The sequence below is a fragment of the Podarcis gaigeae genome, assembly GCF_964106915.1.
Source record: "Podarcis gaigeae genome assembly, chromosome: 2".
In the NCBI taxonomy this organism is placed as follows: domain Eukaryota; kingdom Metazoa; phylum Chordata; class Lepidosauria; order Squamata; family Lacertidae; genus Podarcis; species Podarcis gaigeae.
The window spans coordinates 43,236,303-43,252,820 of record NC_139679.1 but is presented as its reverse complement, the minus strand read 5'-3'; the positions used below and the strand labels follow the sequence as shown (position 1 = coordinate 43,252,820).

Genomic DNA, 16,518 nt, shown 5'->3' with positions numbered 1-16,518 from the left:
GTGGGGGATGAACCACAAGCCCAGGTTCACATGTTGCTCCTTGTACCCGCACACTTCTTCACTCGTGCAAAACGACGGACATCTGCTGGCATGCTGAAAACGCCAAGGGCTGGGGGCAGGCTGCCAGAGAAAATATCTCAAGCAGCTGTGAGCCCTATAAGTCCTATGTGCACCCAGAAATCTATTCTCAGTGGTTATTCCACCCCCACTTTGTGAATCTTTTAGAGCTGCGTTGTTTTATCATGTATCTCATGAAGTGGACTCCAGTCCACAAAAAATTATGAAACTTTGGTTTCTCTCTGTTTCTCATTTTCCCCAATCTTAAATTTAGTTCTCCATATTTCCACATCAGTTAGTGTCTTTTCTTAGAATGGCAATGGTGCCCACTTGAGAAGTGCTGGAACTGAGTTCCTGTGAGCTCCCCCTGCAAAAAAGCCCTGGCTTCCCTGATCTTCACGGTACAGTATTGCCAGTACATGCAGGGAATGAGAAGCTTTCGGGCAACCATTTTATTTTCAGAACTCTTCTCCCTCTGAGAAGGGAATTGCATTCCACTTAGCTTCCTATGCCTGCCCTGAGGCAACCTGTTAGCATTTCTTTTGTTTTTTAAAAAAGGTTTCATTGAATTCCAGACTTGAGTCTCTCCTGCTGTAGCAATTAATTGCTGACCTTTCTGATGCAGTGAATGTAGTAGTCCTGAAACCCCTGGCACAGGTAATCGGATTAAAAGAGCCTGCTGGGAGCCTACTGGGAAGCCTCTCTGTTCTTAATGCACCTACTTTTTGTGCAGGATTTTTACCTTCTGTCCCCCTGGGAATTATGTAGCGCTGGCCTTGCTTGTATCTGGCTTGCTTTGTTCTCCTTTCCGTCAATATCCACAAATCCATCTAAAGTTCCCTCAGAGAAAACACATCTTCCCCCTTCTCAGTTGAGGGGAAAACAAAGCACGTGGATTGGTCAGGCCTTAATTTTCAGGGTTGAAGAGCTGTGTGGAGGCAAGTTGGGTTGCTCTGAGCTTGTTAGCTCAACCCTGTGGGCCAACACAGAGGGTAAGAAGCATACCAAAGTTGTACCACTTGTCTGGTCATGATTAAAGGTAAAGGTAAAGGTACCCCTGCCCGTACGGGCCAGTCTTGACAGACTCTGGGGTTGTGCGCCCATCTCACTCAAGAGGCCAGGGGCCAGCGCTGTCCGGAGACACTTCCGGGTCACGTGGCCAGCGTGACATCGCTGCTCTGGCAAGCCAGAGCCGCACACGGAAACGCCGTTTACCTTCCCGCTGGTAAGCGGTCCCTATTTATCTACTTGCACCCGGAGGTGCTTTCGAACTGCTAGGTTGGCAGGCGCTGGGACCGAGCAACGGGAGCGCACCCCGCCGCAGGGATTCGAACCGCCGACCTTTCGATCGGCAAGTCCTAGGCGCTGAGGCTTTAACCCACAGCGCCACCTGCGTCCCATGGTCATGATTACCCTCTACTATATTGCCATATATAGCTTTGTTTGTTGGCCATATCCTCCACAATGTCTCTGGAAGGGTTTTTACTGACCGGCTTATGTGGAATCATATAAGCCCAGAAGAAAACAAAAAAACCTGCTTTCTTTTTTTAAACATTCTTGCAACCACTGATGACCAGGTTGAAAAGATAATCCTATTCACATAAAAGAAACTAAGATTTCTCATACCTACCCTCAGTTGATGCCCCCTGTTAGCCATCTTGTGATTTGTCAGCCATTGTTATTTTATTATTTATTTATTAATTAAATTTGTATACCCCTTCATTTGTAGGTCTCAGGGTGGTTCACAAGATAGAAATACAAAATACATAATAAAAACAAACCAATATGTATATGACTTCATGTAAGAGTATTAAGACCAGAACATGTGGGGTTTGTTTTCTCATTCATCTTCAAAATCAAGATCTAATACTTTATTGAAACCTACATTAAGTTTCCAGCTCAAGTCCTAGCCCAATATTATGGCTACCAGTGCAGATTTTAGCATCTCAACTTACACTTTCCCCACCTCAGATTGGTTTGGTATTAGTGACATGCTTCAGATGCCCAAACTTCACATTACAAGTATTTGCTTGATGATGCTCTTAAAACAAGAAAAGCTGCTTTGTGTTGGCAGTATTTGGGAGTGAAGTGGGGGCATTTGTACATTCCCACCCATTATTTCACTGTTTCATATCTCCCTCTCCCCCCCACCCCCCACCAAATGTGTGTTTGCAAGGACAAAAATGCATTGGAAGCCCCATGGGGGAAATGACATTGAAGGAAGCAATATGGAACAAAGACATGATGGGTGTGAAAGTGTACATGCCCCTTCCACTGCTGTGTCTCCACACACAAACGTTGCCCACTGGAATAACATCATCACCAGACATTTTTGCATGGAATGCTTAGCTTAGGGTTAAGTATTAAGGTTTCAGTGTTTGCTTTTCATGAGTGATGAAGCTAATTCTGCTTTAAAAACAGTTTCCCTTCCTTTGTCAGAGGATCTGTACACAGGGACAATTATTCTGCTTTGTTGCATTTTCCTGGCTTTCAAATACAACCCTGGTTCTTAATACTTTGGAGCCTTTCTTGGGCTTTTTTTTTTAGTTTCTTTCAAAAATATGTCAAATCTTTAACCTTCAATTACTGTTGTATACTCTGCATGTTTTTTAAAGAAGGCTTTGTCTGGAAATGCCATTGCATCTTACAATGAGAGCCAGTGGATTGCATTTTTATCCTCTCCCTTTATATAGCTATTATAAGGGTTGTGTAGAGCTGACAAGTCAATCCCTTGGTTGCCTCATCGGAGCACTTAAAACCCGATAAACTTTCTATTCATACATGTATCCAGCATGCAATTACTTATCATAGGCTGAAGGCTCTAAGCCATATCTAAAAGCAGCCCCCCCACAAAACCCCCAAATCTCTCTTCCTTCAATTTCCCCACATCTCCAGAGAATTTTAAATGAGCCAAACTTGCCACTGAGTTTTGCTGACCAAAGTGCTTATGCACCCCCAAGTAAGCTAAGGGTAATTTTGCTTCCTCCAGCAGAACAACGGGAGATGAAAATGGATTAGCTGTTCTGCAAAGGCATGTACAAAGGACAGGGCTCTATTCAGAGCTTACACAAAATGCCTGCCACTTACTTTAGGGCGATTACAGGGTGTTTAAAACCAGTGCTGGAAATGGCATGGGATCCCAGACCAATTATATGTCTGCCTTTCCCCACAGGCAAAGGTTTACCCTGGAGTTCCAGAGCTTACCCTTGCAGGTTAAATAAAAAGAACATTTGTTCTGTATAGCGCTGTAGTGTTCTTATAAAGGAATTGAAGCTGGTGCTGTTGCAGAGCCTGCAAAGAGTTCTTCATTGAAAGCAGTATGGTTGTCACAGCATGTGGAAACTAGTTCTACATCCTTAAAAAAACACATCTCCAAAGAGATTGCTTTGTGTGTCTTCTTCGGCCATTGTGCCACATCCCATCTTTTCTTCAATGACAGAAAGTGCATCACCAGCCGCACACGAAGAAGGCTCAAGGAAGAGCTGCATGCGACATGAATGCACAAGTTTGAAGAAGGAAGAGTGTTTGTTGTTATTAGGAATGGGTCCCAAATTGCATAGCAGCTTGGAGTTAGAAACCATCTTGATCTATGATAACATTGTTGTTGTTTTAAAGTCAGCTGAGATGAGGATGGTTTTGGTATGGGGCAAGGAAAAAGCCATCTCAGTTAGTACAGTTAAATCACAATATCCCAGTTTCCGTCTGGATTGCTTTTGGGGAGATCAAGCTGGGTTTTGAGATGGAAAGAGCCTTCCTCCCAGAAATGGAGTGAAATGCACTCACAACTTAAGTTGGCCGAGGCTCTCATAAAGCATCTGGAAGGTGTTTATCTGCACATGCTGATGACCTTTTTGTTCTGCAGAATTAAGCTGCCAGTACTTTCAGCAGATGATCACTGATGAGGATACACTGGTGCCCAACCCATACAGCAGCTTCTGTCCCAGTACAGAGGAGACAGGAGACGCTCAAGGAATAGGATTAGGGTGAAGCTGAAGCAGGGTTGCCCTTATGCAGGGAAATAGTAGGAGGATTAAATGAAGGCCAGGTGTTGAGAGGGTGAATATAGAAAAGGTGTGATGGGGCAACTTTCTGGTTCATGTGTGGGTCAAGAGGTACAGAACCCCCTAAATATATGATGCTACATGCAGCAATCGGACAGATGTCAGATCAAAATACAGGTGACATAGCAGATGTTCATTTTCCAGTTTATCAAGTTCGTTTCCCAGAATGGAGCCATTAAAAATCCAGAACCAAACACTGGTTCCAGTTTCCCCCTCTCCATCTGTATAGAAATGAATCCATTGGCTTGACATCTGTTGAGATCTTTCGTCTTCTCCCCCACTGCCCTCTCCCACTTTTCAGACATTCTTTTTATCTAAGTGCCCATGATACTAATTCCATGTCCTCTGACTGGGTTTGCATTGTCTTTACTCCAGGTAGATGATTTAAAGGCAAAGTTGGCAGCTCAGGAGGTGGAGCTGAAGCAGAAGAATGAAGATGCAGACAAACTGATCCAGGTGGTGGGCGTCGAGACAGAGAAAGTCAGCAAGGAGAAGGCTATTGCTGATGATGAGGAGCAGAAGGTAGCCCTGATCACGCAGGAGGTCCAGCAGAAGCAGAGGGACTGTGAGGAGGACTTGGCAAAAGCTGAACCAGCCCTTGCAGCTGCTCAGGAAGCCCTCAACACACTCAATAGGGTAAGACCATAAGAAGAGCTTGATGAATCAGGCCAATGGCCCATCTAGTCCAGCATCCTGTTCTTAAAGTGACCAATCAGATGCCTGTGGGGATCCTACGAGGGGGTCCTGGGGGCCTGAGCACCCACAAAATTTTTGTTGTGGGTGCTCAGCACCAATACCACAGGGCCTCCAATGCAACATCTGGTGCCTCACAAAGCAATGGAAGTCATGTCCGAGGCCTTGCGAGACCTCAGAAATGCTGTCCAAGGCTGTGGAGTGTGTGACATCATGACGTCATGTCACAATGTGACTTCATGACACCATGTCGCATGTGCTGGGCACCCATAACCTGAGGTCTAAGTTGGTGCCCCTGCTTAGGAAGAAGCCCCATTTAACACACTGGGACTTCTAGGTCATGCGCAGGGTCAGACTGCACATTCTCTTGATTTGTAGCAACAATGATCTGAGATGAAATTTGAAACCATTGGATTCCCTCTCATTTATCACTCAGTTGTGAACTCATAGCAATAACTTACCTTGGCTCAGGAAATGCTTGTTTCCTTTTCTTTCACACAATATAATGCTTTGTGCTCATGGTGTGTGTGTGGGAGAGAGAGAGAGAGAAGTCCTGTGAACAAGTAAACATGAAACCTTTATGTATTTAGCTTCTTGTACTTCTGAGTCACCTCTTAATCCATGTTGTCTGGGTGACATGCAGTTTAAACAAATGAAAACAAATCAGTCAAATGTGACAATTGTGGCACTTTGCTGAGAACAATCAAAATCTATCAAAACCACAACACGGGGAGTTAAAACTCACAGTGCAAAATGTACCAAATCTCTATAACAGCAGAGACTCAAATAGTAGCGGTGAACTAAGTTAAAGCTACATTAGAAAGTCTGGGACAATAAAAAGGTATTTGCTTGGCACCAAAAGGATGTTAATATGGGTGCCAGGTGAGCCTCTCTAGGGAGAGCGCTCTACAGCTGGGGAAGAACCACTAATGAGAAGATCTCCCTTGTAGCTGCTCTCCACACTTCAGAATGAGGAGGCAAGTGGAGCAGTCTGTCAAAAGATGGGCTTAGGTAGGTACACATGAGAAAGAGCCACCCTTTAGTTGTTGAGATCCCATTGTAGGAATTGCTTATGCATCCATATACCTATTGCAGAACCAAACCAGTGAAGAAGAAAGGTGACACAAGATATAAGATGCTCCTCAGGAAACCAACCTGGGAAATATTTTGCAGAGAATTGGTCCCATTGTGTTTGCACTCCTGGGCCTGGTTTGGATGTCACATTAGACTATAGTTCAACATGAAGTCTGGTTTGTTGTGAATGAGCAGCATGTTAGTGCTAGTGCATGCTGCTTAAAAGTCTCCACTTCACCCTTCCTCGTTCCTGCTGCAGCCATACCAGGGAGAAAACAAACCAGAGGCTGGCTGGCTCATTATGTACAAAGTTAAGGCAGCCCTGTTCAGGGAAGTTTTTAATATGTAATGCTGTACTGTTTTTAACACTGATTGGGAGCCGCCCAGAGTGGCTGGGGAAACTCAGCCAGATGGGCGGGGTATAAATAATAAATTATTATTATTATTATTATAAAGTCATGGCTTGTTTCTGCCCAAACTGGTTCACATGTTTACTGGTTCACACATAATGCAGAGCTAGCTTCTGGTTTGCTTCTTGCCAAGTGTGGCAGCAGCAGAACAGGAGTGAAGGAGGGGCTTTTGAGCAATGAACCTGCACATTGCTCATTCACCTTAAAGCACAGTTTATTTTTAACTGTGCTTTATGAACCAGGCAATGGAATCATTTCAAATAACTGAACCTATTTGAGCAAAAAAATGGGGTTTGGAATAAACGGGTTGTAGGGTGACTGCAACATACCCAAAAGCAGGAGAGAGGATCCTTATGTCAAAGCTTATTTGCTAATGCATCTTAGCATATGCACAGACTGAATTGTTCCCTGTCTTCCATTATGGTTAGGCTAAACCAAGAAAAATGCCCAAAGATCAAGCAATTAAAAACAAACAAAAGCAGGTAGCAGCTTTGTGTTTGGTTCTGTTTTTTAGGGCAGCCATGGCGATTCTGTTGACAGGATCCGTGTGTCTAGAAACAAAATCCTAATGCAGCAGGAAAATGTTTGGATCCTGTCAATTTGGGTTTCATGCTGAAACTGTATAACATCTCATTAAGGCAAGATTAATGGGAAGCCTGGAGCTTCCCTGGAGACCAAGGCAGCAGCGTTTACAGAGCACCAGAAATCACATCCTTCTCCTCACCTGCGTCAGAGAGTTTAGCCCATCCGTTGACATGAATAATTGGCTCTATTTGTGTGTTTATTAAGAAGTTTCAGCCATTAGTGCAGATATGTTTACATTGTGCTTTCATACAGAGCAAAATGAATATGCATTGCTCTTTAGTAGAAAGCAGTGGGAAATATAGATTGCTGGGGGAGGGAGGTTGGAACAAGGAAGATTGGTGGGTGTCTAAATAGATTATCTGGGCTTTGCATTTCAGTTGTGTTGCTGTCTGATCAATTTTAGGCATACATAGTTCAGTTAGAAAAATGCCACCCATATTTTCTCCTTCATACACTGGTATTAGTCTGATAATGGGGATTTATTTTTACTTTAAAAAAGAGAAATCTCTGCTACCCCATATTCTTCATCTGGCCTTCAAGATGGTTGGGCTTTGTGAGGATGAATATCCCTTTGGTGCTCTCTGGTAATTGGCCAGTGTTGCTCTGCTGCTTTTATGGGAATGCGTGCCCTCTACCAGTTGCACAGTTTCTTGGGTGAAAATGAATGGCAAACATTGGTACAAAGCTCTTAAGACCATGAGAATTGCTTGCTGGATCACCCTAAGCTCCACCTGGTCTTGTATTTGTTTTCAAGGCAGATGTGCTTGGAAGCTCACAAACAGACCAAGAAGGCAATGGCCATGCTGTGTTATCTGTACCTGGTATTCAAAAATAGAAGTGAGATCTGCAAAAAAAGTTGTAGTGTGGAGTGCTTCTGTTCAGTATTTGAGTCAATCAGCCATGCTTTCTTCCAAAATTCCTTGTTCCCTTTCCCTTTCTTTTTGTACTTCAAATGGGGTTTCCTTCCTCTGCCGATATGTCCCCTTTTGGATATATTAAGGATTGGCACTCATTCCTGGACATCACAAGATGGTGTAATTTACCCTAAGGATGATTTGAACAATAAATCCATCTGGGGAGTGGGGATATTTCAGGAAGAAGGATTTCAGGAAGAAGGGAAAAAATGTATGGCCAGCTCAGATAACTGTGCCTAATCAGTATGAAGGTTGAGTGACACACGTTGCGGCTTGATGCCTCAGCACTCACTTGGTGCTTCATTGTGTGCTGATTGGAGTGCCTGATGAAGCAAGGAAGTGACTGATTTGCCACCCATTCAGCTGCAGTGTGCATTAACTAGGTCTCGGGACTGCTGTGTACCAAGGGTTGTGGGAACAGACCCGTAGAACTTTCTCTCCCCTCTCCAGAAAGATTCATACTGAATGCCAGACTGGTAGACATCGACAGCCTCTCTTGCTCACCCAAAGGACTTTGCTGAGGGCCAAAACAGGTGTTATTTCAATTGCATGGCTGGTGTACACTTTAGGGTTGGTTTGTTTGTTTTTAGGATTTATTTGGCATTCTCAGGAGAGGTTTTTCATTGGGATAACACAATACAGGGAGGCAAGGTTTAGGTTCCCACCCCAAGCTGCAAGTTGGATAAAAATTGTTCCCATGCTGCAATTAACTTTAGGCAGGTAAGCCCTGTTAGTGCCAGATTGCCCTCACTCCCACCCTGGGAATTTAAAATGTAAAAGCCCAGATGTGGAAGCTAGCCTTGCAGTGGAAGGAAAGTCTGTCTTGGCCTTGAGATGGAGCTATTGAGTTCTGCAGCCAGTACTGTAGGTGGCTGCTGCTTGCACCCAGCCCATTCATACTGTTAATCTGTTAGCAGAATAATTCAAAGCCCATGGCACAGCAGACTGCTGTCTGTGTGGCCTTAAAACAGATGTCATTGTTCCTAACAAGCAAATAAATGAAAGCGCTTCGGCTCCAGGTAGACTCTGCTGTCAGGCAAATAATTCAAACCTTAGTTCAGGAGTGGCATTGCCGGAAGGGTTTTAGCTGAGTGGGGAGCATGTCGACAGTTTGCAGCTGAAACGCCTCCCCCCGCCCCATGACAGGGTTTCAGGTATAGGACTTCAGCTTAACAATGCAACTCAAGCTGCTTTCTCTGTGGGACTTCCCTCGTTCACTAGTAGTGACAGAGGCATCGTTTCTCAGAGCTAGTTGAAACAAATTCCAGTGGTGAGCATGTTGGGATCTGGAAATGGCTTACACACCTTGCTTCGTTTCATGTAGATTTGCTGATATCCCCCCAGGTTCTGAACATAAGAAGAACCCTGCTGGATCCGGCTTATTGAGTTCCCATAGAGTCCGACCAGATGCTGCTGGGAATTTCATAAGCAGGACACAAGGGCAACAGCCCACTACTGTCCACAGCAACTGACAATTGGGGCATACTGCCTCTGATTCCAGAGGTAGCATTATAGAGTCATCATGACCGTAGCCAGGAAGATCTAGGATATCATTGGCACTAGCCATTTGATGCTGCCCATAGAGAACTTCTGGTGTTAATTGGTAGCATTGTTTTTTTTCCCCAAGCTAAGTCGTGGAATCAAGGTTATCTTCGTGACCAAATTGGTTCTGGTGCTCAAATTGTGTAAGTCTATACATACCAAGTAGGGACACGGGTGGCACTGTGGGTTAAACCACAGAGCCTAGGACTTGCTGATCAGAAGGTCAGTGGTTCAAATCCCCACGATGAGGTGTGCTTCCATTGCTCGGTCCCTGCTCCTGCCAACCTAGCAGTTCGAAAGCACGTCAGAGTGCAAGTAGATAAATAGGTACCACTCTGGAGGGAAGGTAAACAGCATTTCCGTGCGCTGCTCTGGTTCACCAGAAGCGGCTTAGTCATGCTGGCCACATGACCCGGAAGCTGTACGCCGGCTCCCTTGGCCAATAAAGCGAGATAAGCCCCACAACCCCAGAGTCGGTCACGACTGGACCTAATGATCAGGGGTCCCTTTATCTTTACATACATACCAAGTAATCAACATAGTCATCTGGCACCAGACACAATAATCCAAAGAGGTCCTAAGGATTTTCAAGTGACCATCCCGTGCTACAGGTATGCTTCAGCATGCCCTGCCCCTCAGGGATAGAGTAATTTCCTTCTGTAGACTTCAGTGTCATTGGGGTGATGATATATGAAGAACAAATGTACCGAGAAGTTATTGGGGCAGGAATCCCCAGTGTGGAGTATGGCTTGCTCTGCTAGGGCTTTCACATTTGCTGGATGTCAGCATGATGCACACATTTCTTCTCAGTTTGATGTGACAGATCTTTGGCAGGATCGCTCCTTTGGAATATAGCCAGTGTTGTCTGTGTGCTTATATCAGTTGCAACCATCTCTGTTCTTTGGAGGTTACCTGCTTAGCATCCTGTGCTATCAGTTCCATGATGGGTAGGTGGAATTCTGCTTCAGAATTAACCTGTGCATGACAAGAGGAGCCTTAACTCTGGCTATTTCCAGCTCAGAGGAGTTTTAAAATGGCTTTGAGGAAATTTATGGGCCAATTAATGAGAAACAGGTGTCATGTGGTGATCTTGAAATGGCACTCCTTTCATAGCTTGGCTGGATTAACGTGGTGGCTATTATTATTATTTTTTGTATTTAAAATATCCCAGTGTAGAAATGAAACCAAGCACTTTAGTTTGTTGCTTTCTTGTTAGAATATTATCACCAGCCAATGGCAGAAGAAGGGTTCAAAGCAACACAAAGTACACAGGGATGTGTATATGTGTGTAGCACAGCGGAAAGGTTATTCTATGAAGGAAGGCAAAAAACTAAAATTCTTTTTTTTAGTGAAAGGGACATTCAAGCATACTTCCTCATATTAAACACATTTTAAATTCCATTGATTCAGCGGAAGAGTTAGCCCAACAGGCTTAAACATCCCCCACTGGAGTCTATGGAACTTTAAAAGGCTTAACTTTTTCTGGGGTTATGTTCAGAGAGCATAGCCCCACATTTTATCCAGGCTTCAAACATCCTACTTAAATAAAATGGTATTGCAAGGGTGGATTTAGATGGCCCAGCACCAGATGGCATTATTTCCTTATCTTGGATATGGTTCACATGCAAAGTTTCTTGTGTGTAGTGACTGACCGCACTGCGTACGTAACCTTGTGGTGGCCTTGCTACCAAATAAACACGGGCAGGAGGGGTGGGGGTTGTGTGAGGACATTGCAGGATCAGTGTCACCATGTGGCCTGATGTTATTCACAATTGTCTCTCCCTATGGATGTAGCCACAACACAGCAGAATTTTCAGAGACCATTCTGTGGCGCTGTATTGGCCTGAATCCACCTTGCATTAAAGTGCACAAAGATTTATAAAGCAGTCAGCTTTATGAGAACTCTCAATTCAGAGACACATTTTAAAGCTCTTTTGCAGCTTCAGACATGCCTTGTTGATTTCAGGGCATTCTGATTTTTTTTTTTTTGTCATTGTTGTTTTTCATACTGGTTAAATCTGTAATATAATTGTGCATTTTTAATGGCCTGTGAGTTGGGCTGAAATGCTGAAGGAACATGACTGGCTCTTATCTAACAAGCCGGCAGAGGCCCCTGTGCCACTAGAGGGATTCATTGCTTTACGTCCGATGAGTCATAATATTTAAAATTCACAGTGCTGCTCCTGGCTTCAAAGCTCCTCTCTCAGATTGATAGCTCTGGAGCTTGACTCCATTACCAGCAAAGTAAAAAGAAAACCCATTCATTTTCGTCTAACAACTTTGGTTTCTCCTCCCTGCTCCTTTTCAGAACAATCTGACAGAACTGAAGTCGTTTGGATCGCCGCCTTCCGCTGTCAGCAATGTCACTGCTGCCGTGATGGTGCTCATGGCTCCCGGCGGGAAGGTGCCCAAGGACAGGACCTGGAAAGCAGCCAAAGTGGCCATGGCAAAAGTGGACAGCTTCCTGGATTCCTTGATCCACTTCAACAAAGAGAATATACATGAGAACTGCCTCCGAGCCCTTCAGCCGTATCTGCAGGACCCGGAGTTCGAGCCTGAGCTGGTGACGTCTAAGTCCTATGCAGCTGCTGGCCTCTGCTCCTGGGTCATCAACATAGTGCACTTCCATAAAGTGTACTGCGATGTGGAGCCCAAGAGGCAGGCTCTCAACAAAGCTAATGCCGAGCTTGCTGCTGCCCAGGAAAAGCTGGCTAGCATCAAGGCCAAAATTGCAGTAAGTCCAAGGCAGCCTGTAAAACAGGTTTACATTTCTCTTAGCATTGTTCTGTGATGCACTGGGTAGAGTATACGAAGTTGCCTTAAACGAGGGCAGACTATTTTGCCATCTAGCCCAGTAGTGAACCTGGAATCTGCTGAGCGATGTTCCTTTGCCTGTCTCTTGCCAGTAGATGGGCCATTGTGCTGTGCGCCACTCACGGTTATTTGGTATACAAAGTTCATCAAAGTTCAGCAATTTGCTTTTGTAGGCATCTGCATTGCACAAATTACCCATTAACAGTATTAATCATATAATAATGGAATCATAGAATTGTAGCATCTAGTTCAACCCTATGCAATGCAGGAATATGCAGCTGTTAAACCTTCAACCTTGGAATTATCATCACCACACTCTAATGAATTGAGCTAGGTTTATCTTTGTCATCATATTATGTCATGTCTTTTTTGCTGCTACTACCTGATGCAAACCAATCTGATTTTTGTCTATATTGTGAGATTACAGGGGCTATGTGACTGATAAAGTTGAGTTGTTCACATCAATTGCAAAAATTCTAATTTAATTCTCTTAAGTCCCAGTTAAGCTATTACAAGGATCTAAATTTACTCATGGCTTTGAGACATTGCCACATTAGCCAGTGGTGAAACCTGTCTTTCAAACTACCCCAGGATTTACATGACATGCAGGAATATAGCTGTGAACCTTTGGCCCTTGACACGTCTGTCTGAAACACCTTGGCAGATGGTTGCTTGTAGCTGAATGAATGCTTCTTCAGAAACCCACTAACATTTCTTTCTAGGTTTGTGAGGTGTCAATTCAGAGAGCCTTCCTATATTCCTTTAAGACAGGGGTGGGAACCTCCAGATACTGTTGGACCACAGTTCCCATAATCCTTGACCCTTGGCCATGCTGGCTGGGGCTGATGGGGTTAAAAGAGTTCAGCAACATCTCAAAGCTTTGAAGAAGTGAGGGATGAGGCAGGTTCTGTGTCTCCTGCTTTGTTGCACTACCTATTATTCCCATGCTGCAGTAACCAGGGGCTGAGGAAGCGGTGTGCAGTGAGTGCGGGCCTCCCCAGGTGTCACTACTGAGAGGGGTGACAAAATGCTGGGTGGCACTCACAGCAGGGCCTGCAGCGTGCCTGAGCCACGCATCTCTCCTGGGAGAGATGTGGTGGCTTGGGTGCGTGCAGGCTCCGCGCTGCCCAAATGGTCTGCCCATTGCCTCCCTCCTAGCTTGTAGGGCAGCCGAGTGGGAGGAGGCAGGCAGACTCCGGAGACCCCATGGTGTGCCTTGCCTTGGCCCCACCCCTATGGTCGGCTCACCCCGCCCCTGGGCATGTCACCCCAGGTGCCTGAGCAGCTTCCTCCGCTGTTGGCAGTAACCAGAATTTTAGTTTTACCCCATAGCAGATGCACATTTTAAAAATTTTATGAGATGATGGCATTTGCATTATACATCATTTGGCTGTGCAAAAATAAAAAGTAAAAAACTCTAGCATTGTAATCCACGGTGTATACTGTACATCAAGCTTATTAATAGCTGCCCTTCTGGCTGGTTGCTGTGAGAGAATCACCTACAGGTACAAGGAGCTGTTGCTTTTGTTTCTTTCAGACTATCCATGGACCATGGAAGACTGACAGATTTGTATAGGCAGGCGAGTAAATTCGGCAGGGGGCAGGTCTAGTTTATTTTTGTAGACTTTCTTACAAGGCTGCTTGGCAGAACAACACTTTGGAATGTCTACATAACTCATTTGTCCAGACAATTGATTGTCCTGAGATTTTGAATGTTTCTCTAGTCATTCCCATGAACAGTGACTTGTAATATTTAATCGGAAATAAATCCCCTCGAGTTCAATGTAAGGGTAGTTGGGATTGCTACCTTTGTTCTGTGAGCATAGTTCCACATATGTATATATAATTGGAGCATTCCTGCAGCTGGGAGCCTGGAATAGCCATTCTTGACTATTAGGAGCATTTACAGTATGGGTTTTGGCAGAAGCTAGAGATCCATGCACTTGTAAGGAACGAAGGTTTGCATGGGTGTAGCCAAGGGAGGGCTGGGAGCGGCAGCTGCCCCACCCAATCCATAGCTAACTGAGGTTCTGCCCCCCAAACAAAAGGCCTGCCCCCCAACAAAAATCCCGGCTATGCCCATGAAAGTTTGCATTAAAGATTTCCTGGATCCAAGCTAATTCTTTGGAACAGTACATTATGTGACTTTTACTAAGGGATAATGAATCCCTTTCTCAATTGAAGTTGTGAACCTTTAAACTAGCTTTAAACCTGGGGGAAATCCATTTGTTAGGTATTGCACACTATTGTTGGTAACAGCAACAAAAACATTCATGGGTCATCACCATCTTATACCAAATCAATCTCATAAACACTGAATATATTATATTATAAAAATCATTCCAGCTTCACAACACAGTGTGGTACGGAATTGAAAACTGCTCAGAACTGTCAATTAAAATGTGGTCTTTAATTAGGAAAACCTACCAATCTGTGTCACAGCATAATTTCTTTACAAATCACAAGAAAACTTTCTAGGGTGGTTAAAATCCAACGTAAAATGACTTTGAAATATGGTAACATTGGACAGCTTACAAAATAATTTCTATATACGTTCTTCAGAGTTACCCATGTTTGAAAATCTTCAAACTTAATAGCTGCTGCCTAAATCATTTGTAGTGTGAGCAGTAATGAACCAAGCTACTTCAAATCCAACCAATTTATTCTTCAGTGTTTTTCTTAGAGTTTTTGGGTGATGATACAAACCATTCATAACCAAGGGAAGTCTCTAGCTTGATGAATTTTCCTTTTATTGTTAGTCACCTTGAGCAATATTCTGTTGGAAAAGTGGGATGTCAACATTCTTAATAAATAAATAATTAAAAACTTATATCCTGCCTATTTTAAGAAGAATTCCAAGGCTCAGTGAGTAAAATAGTAACAATTTTTTTTTTTTAGAAATCCATAGTTTGCCAAATCATTAATTGAAATATTAGCATAAAATCCAATGAGACCACAATAACAGTTACAAAACAGACATCAGAGGAAAAATTCACCTGAAGGAAGGAAGGAAGGTAGGAAGGAGTGGATAGCAGGAAGGAGAAGTGTGCTGAGTTGGCATGAAGGGAAGGATGGGTGGCAGAGATCAGGGGGAAGTGAAGACAACATTGGGACTAGTGTGATTTGCCCCATCCCACCCTCCTAGGGGGTACCCTAAGCAGGCAGGGCACTGCCTCACTTTATCCTAATGAGGAACCTCCTCTGCCTCTCCTCTCAGAGTGTTGCATGAATGAAACCCAGCTGCGTGTAAACTGGGATCCAGTGTATAATAAATAAATGAAAATGCATGCACATGCTTTCAGAAATGGTGGAAACTTTAATGTGCAGAAGTCATTTTAAATGTTACAGCTCTGGGATTTAATGATAAACGTTTGAAAAGGCTGCGTTTTGTATTCTGTGCAGCTATTTGATCAAGTAACTCCAGATGCTACTAAAAGAAGAAGAAGCCCCTTTTTCATATTTGGGTTTATTTCTAGTGTATTGTTCAAGCAGTGTTAAAATGATTTAGAGGCACTTAGCTTTAAGCTGTTTGTGCTGGATGCAGATAAAAATCAATTGTTAACTTCAGTTCTTTTGTCACAGAAGCGAAACATTTCAATAACTTTGAGAACAGTCTGATTTTGCTTTACAGAGCAGCAGGAAGAGAATGTCATCATATGTGGGCAGTGATTGGATGGCGCTTTCAAAGTCCATTGCCAGACCACTGAAGCATAGCTAAATAGGGCATTTTTGCTTGGGTCCTTGGTCACACCCCTTTCTGTAGCTTCCACACAAACAGCCCTCCACATTTAGGCTGGTAAATAATGTTGATAAATAAGTATTAAGCCTGGAGACAACGATCTCAAGGGCAGTAAGCCTTAACTGGCAAGGAGGCAATTTCCTTTTCTGCTCTGTGCTTTTTGCACAGGGTAGGTCACAAGATGCAAAGTTGCATAGGGGAAGAAGGAAGTTGGGCAGGTGCAGCTTTTGTCACTCCTGCATAGCAAGCTGAGCCTACCAATATTCACTTTTCCATGTTAACTGTCAAAGGTACAGGATGCAGCTATCTCCTTAGCAGCTATGTCCAAGGGGTTAAGATTATTATAATGTATGTTTAGGCACAAATAATGTGGTGAGATTAAAAAAAGGGGTGTGTAATAAGCAGTGGCGTAGCATGGGTTGTCAGCACCCGGGGCAAGGCAAGTAATTTACACCCCCTAACCCGTGGATTTGCGCCCCCTAACCCATGGATTTGCGCCCCCTAACCCTAACCCCCAGATGTTGCGCCCGGTGCGGCCGGCCCCCCCTGCACCCCCATGCTACGCCACTGGTAATAAGTGAGGTAAGTTTTATTAACTGTGGAAGAGGCCAGCTGTTAGAGTGATGGAG

At 44.1% G+C, this 16,518-nt stretch overlaps 1 protein-coding gene across 2 annotated transcripts in view; it reads left to right on the top strand.

Moving 5' to 3' along the window:
• Positions 1-16,518, top strand: part of DNAH9 (dynein axonemal heavy chain 9) — a 192,836-nt gene that overhangs the window by 106,389 nt on the left and 69,929 nt on the right. Inside the window, exons 1-3 of one of the 2 annotated variants that reach the window (XM_083725742.1) lie at positions 4,019-4,128; positions 4,494-4,754; positions 11,645-12,070. In XM_083725742.1, coding sequence (XP_083581868.1) covers positions 11,714-12,070 — 357 coding nt within the window. In that variant the 5' untranslated portion in view covers positions 4,019-4,128; positions 4,494-4,754; positions 11,645-11,713. Of the gene's footprint in view, positions 1-4,018; positions 4,129-4,493; positions 4,755-11,644; positions 12,071-16,518 lie in introns of those variants that run through there. The other variant, XM_083725741.1, reaches the window with a different exon arrangement.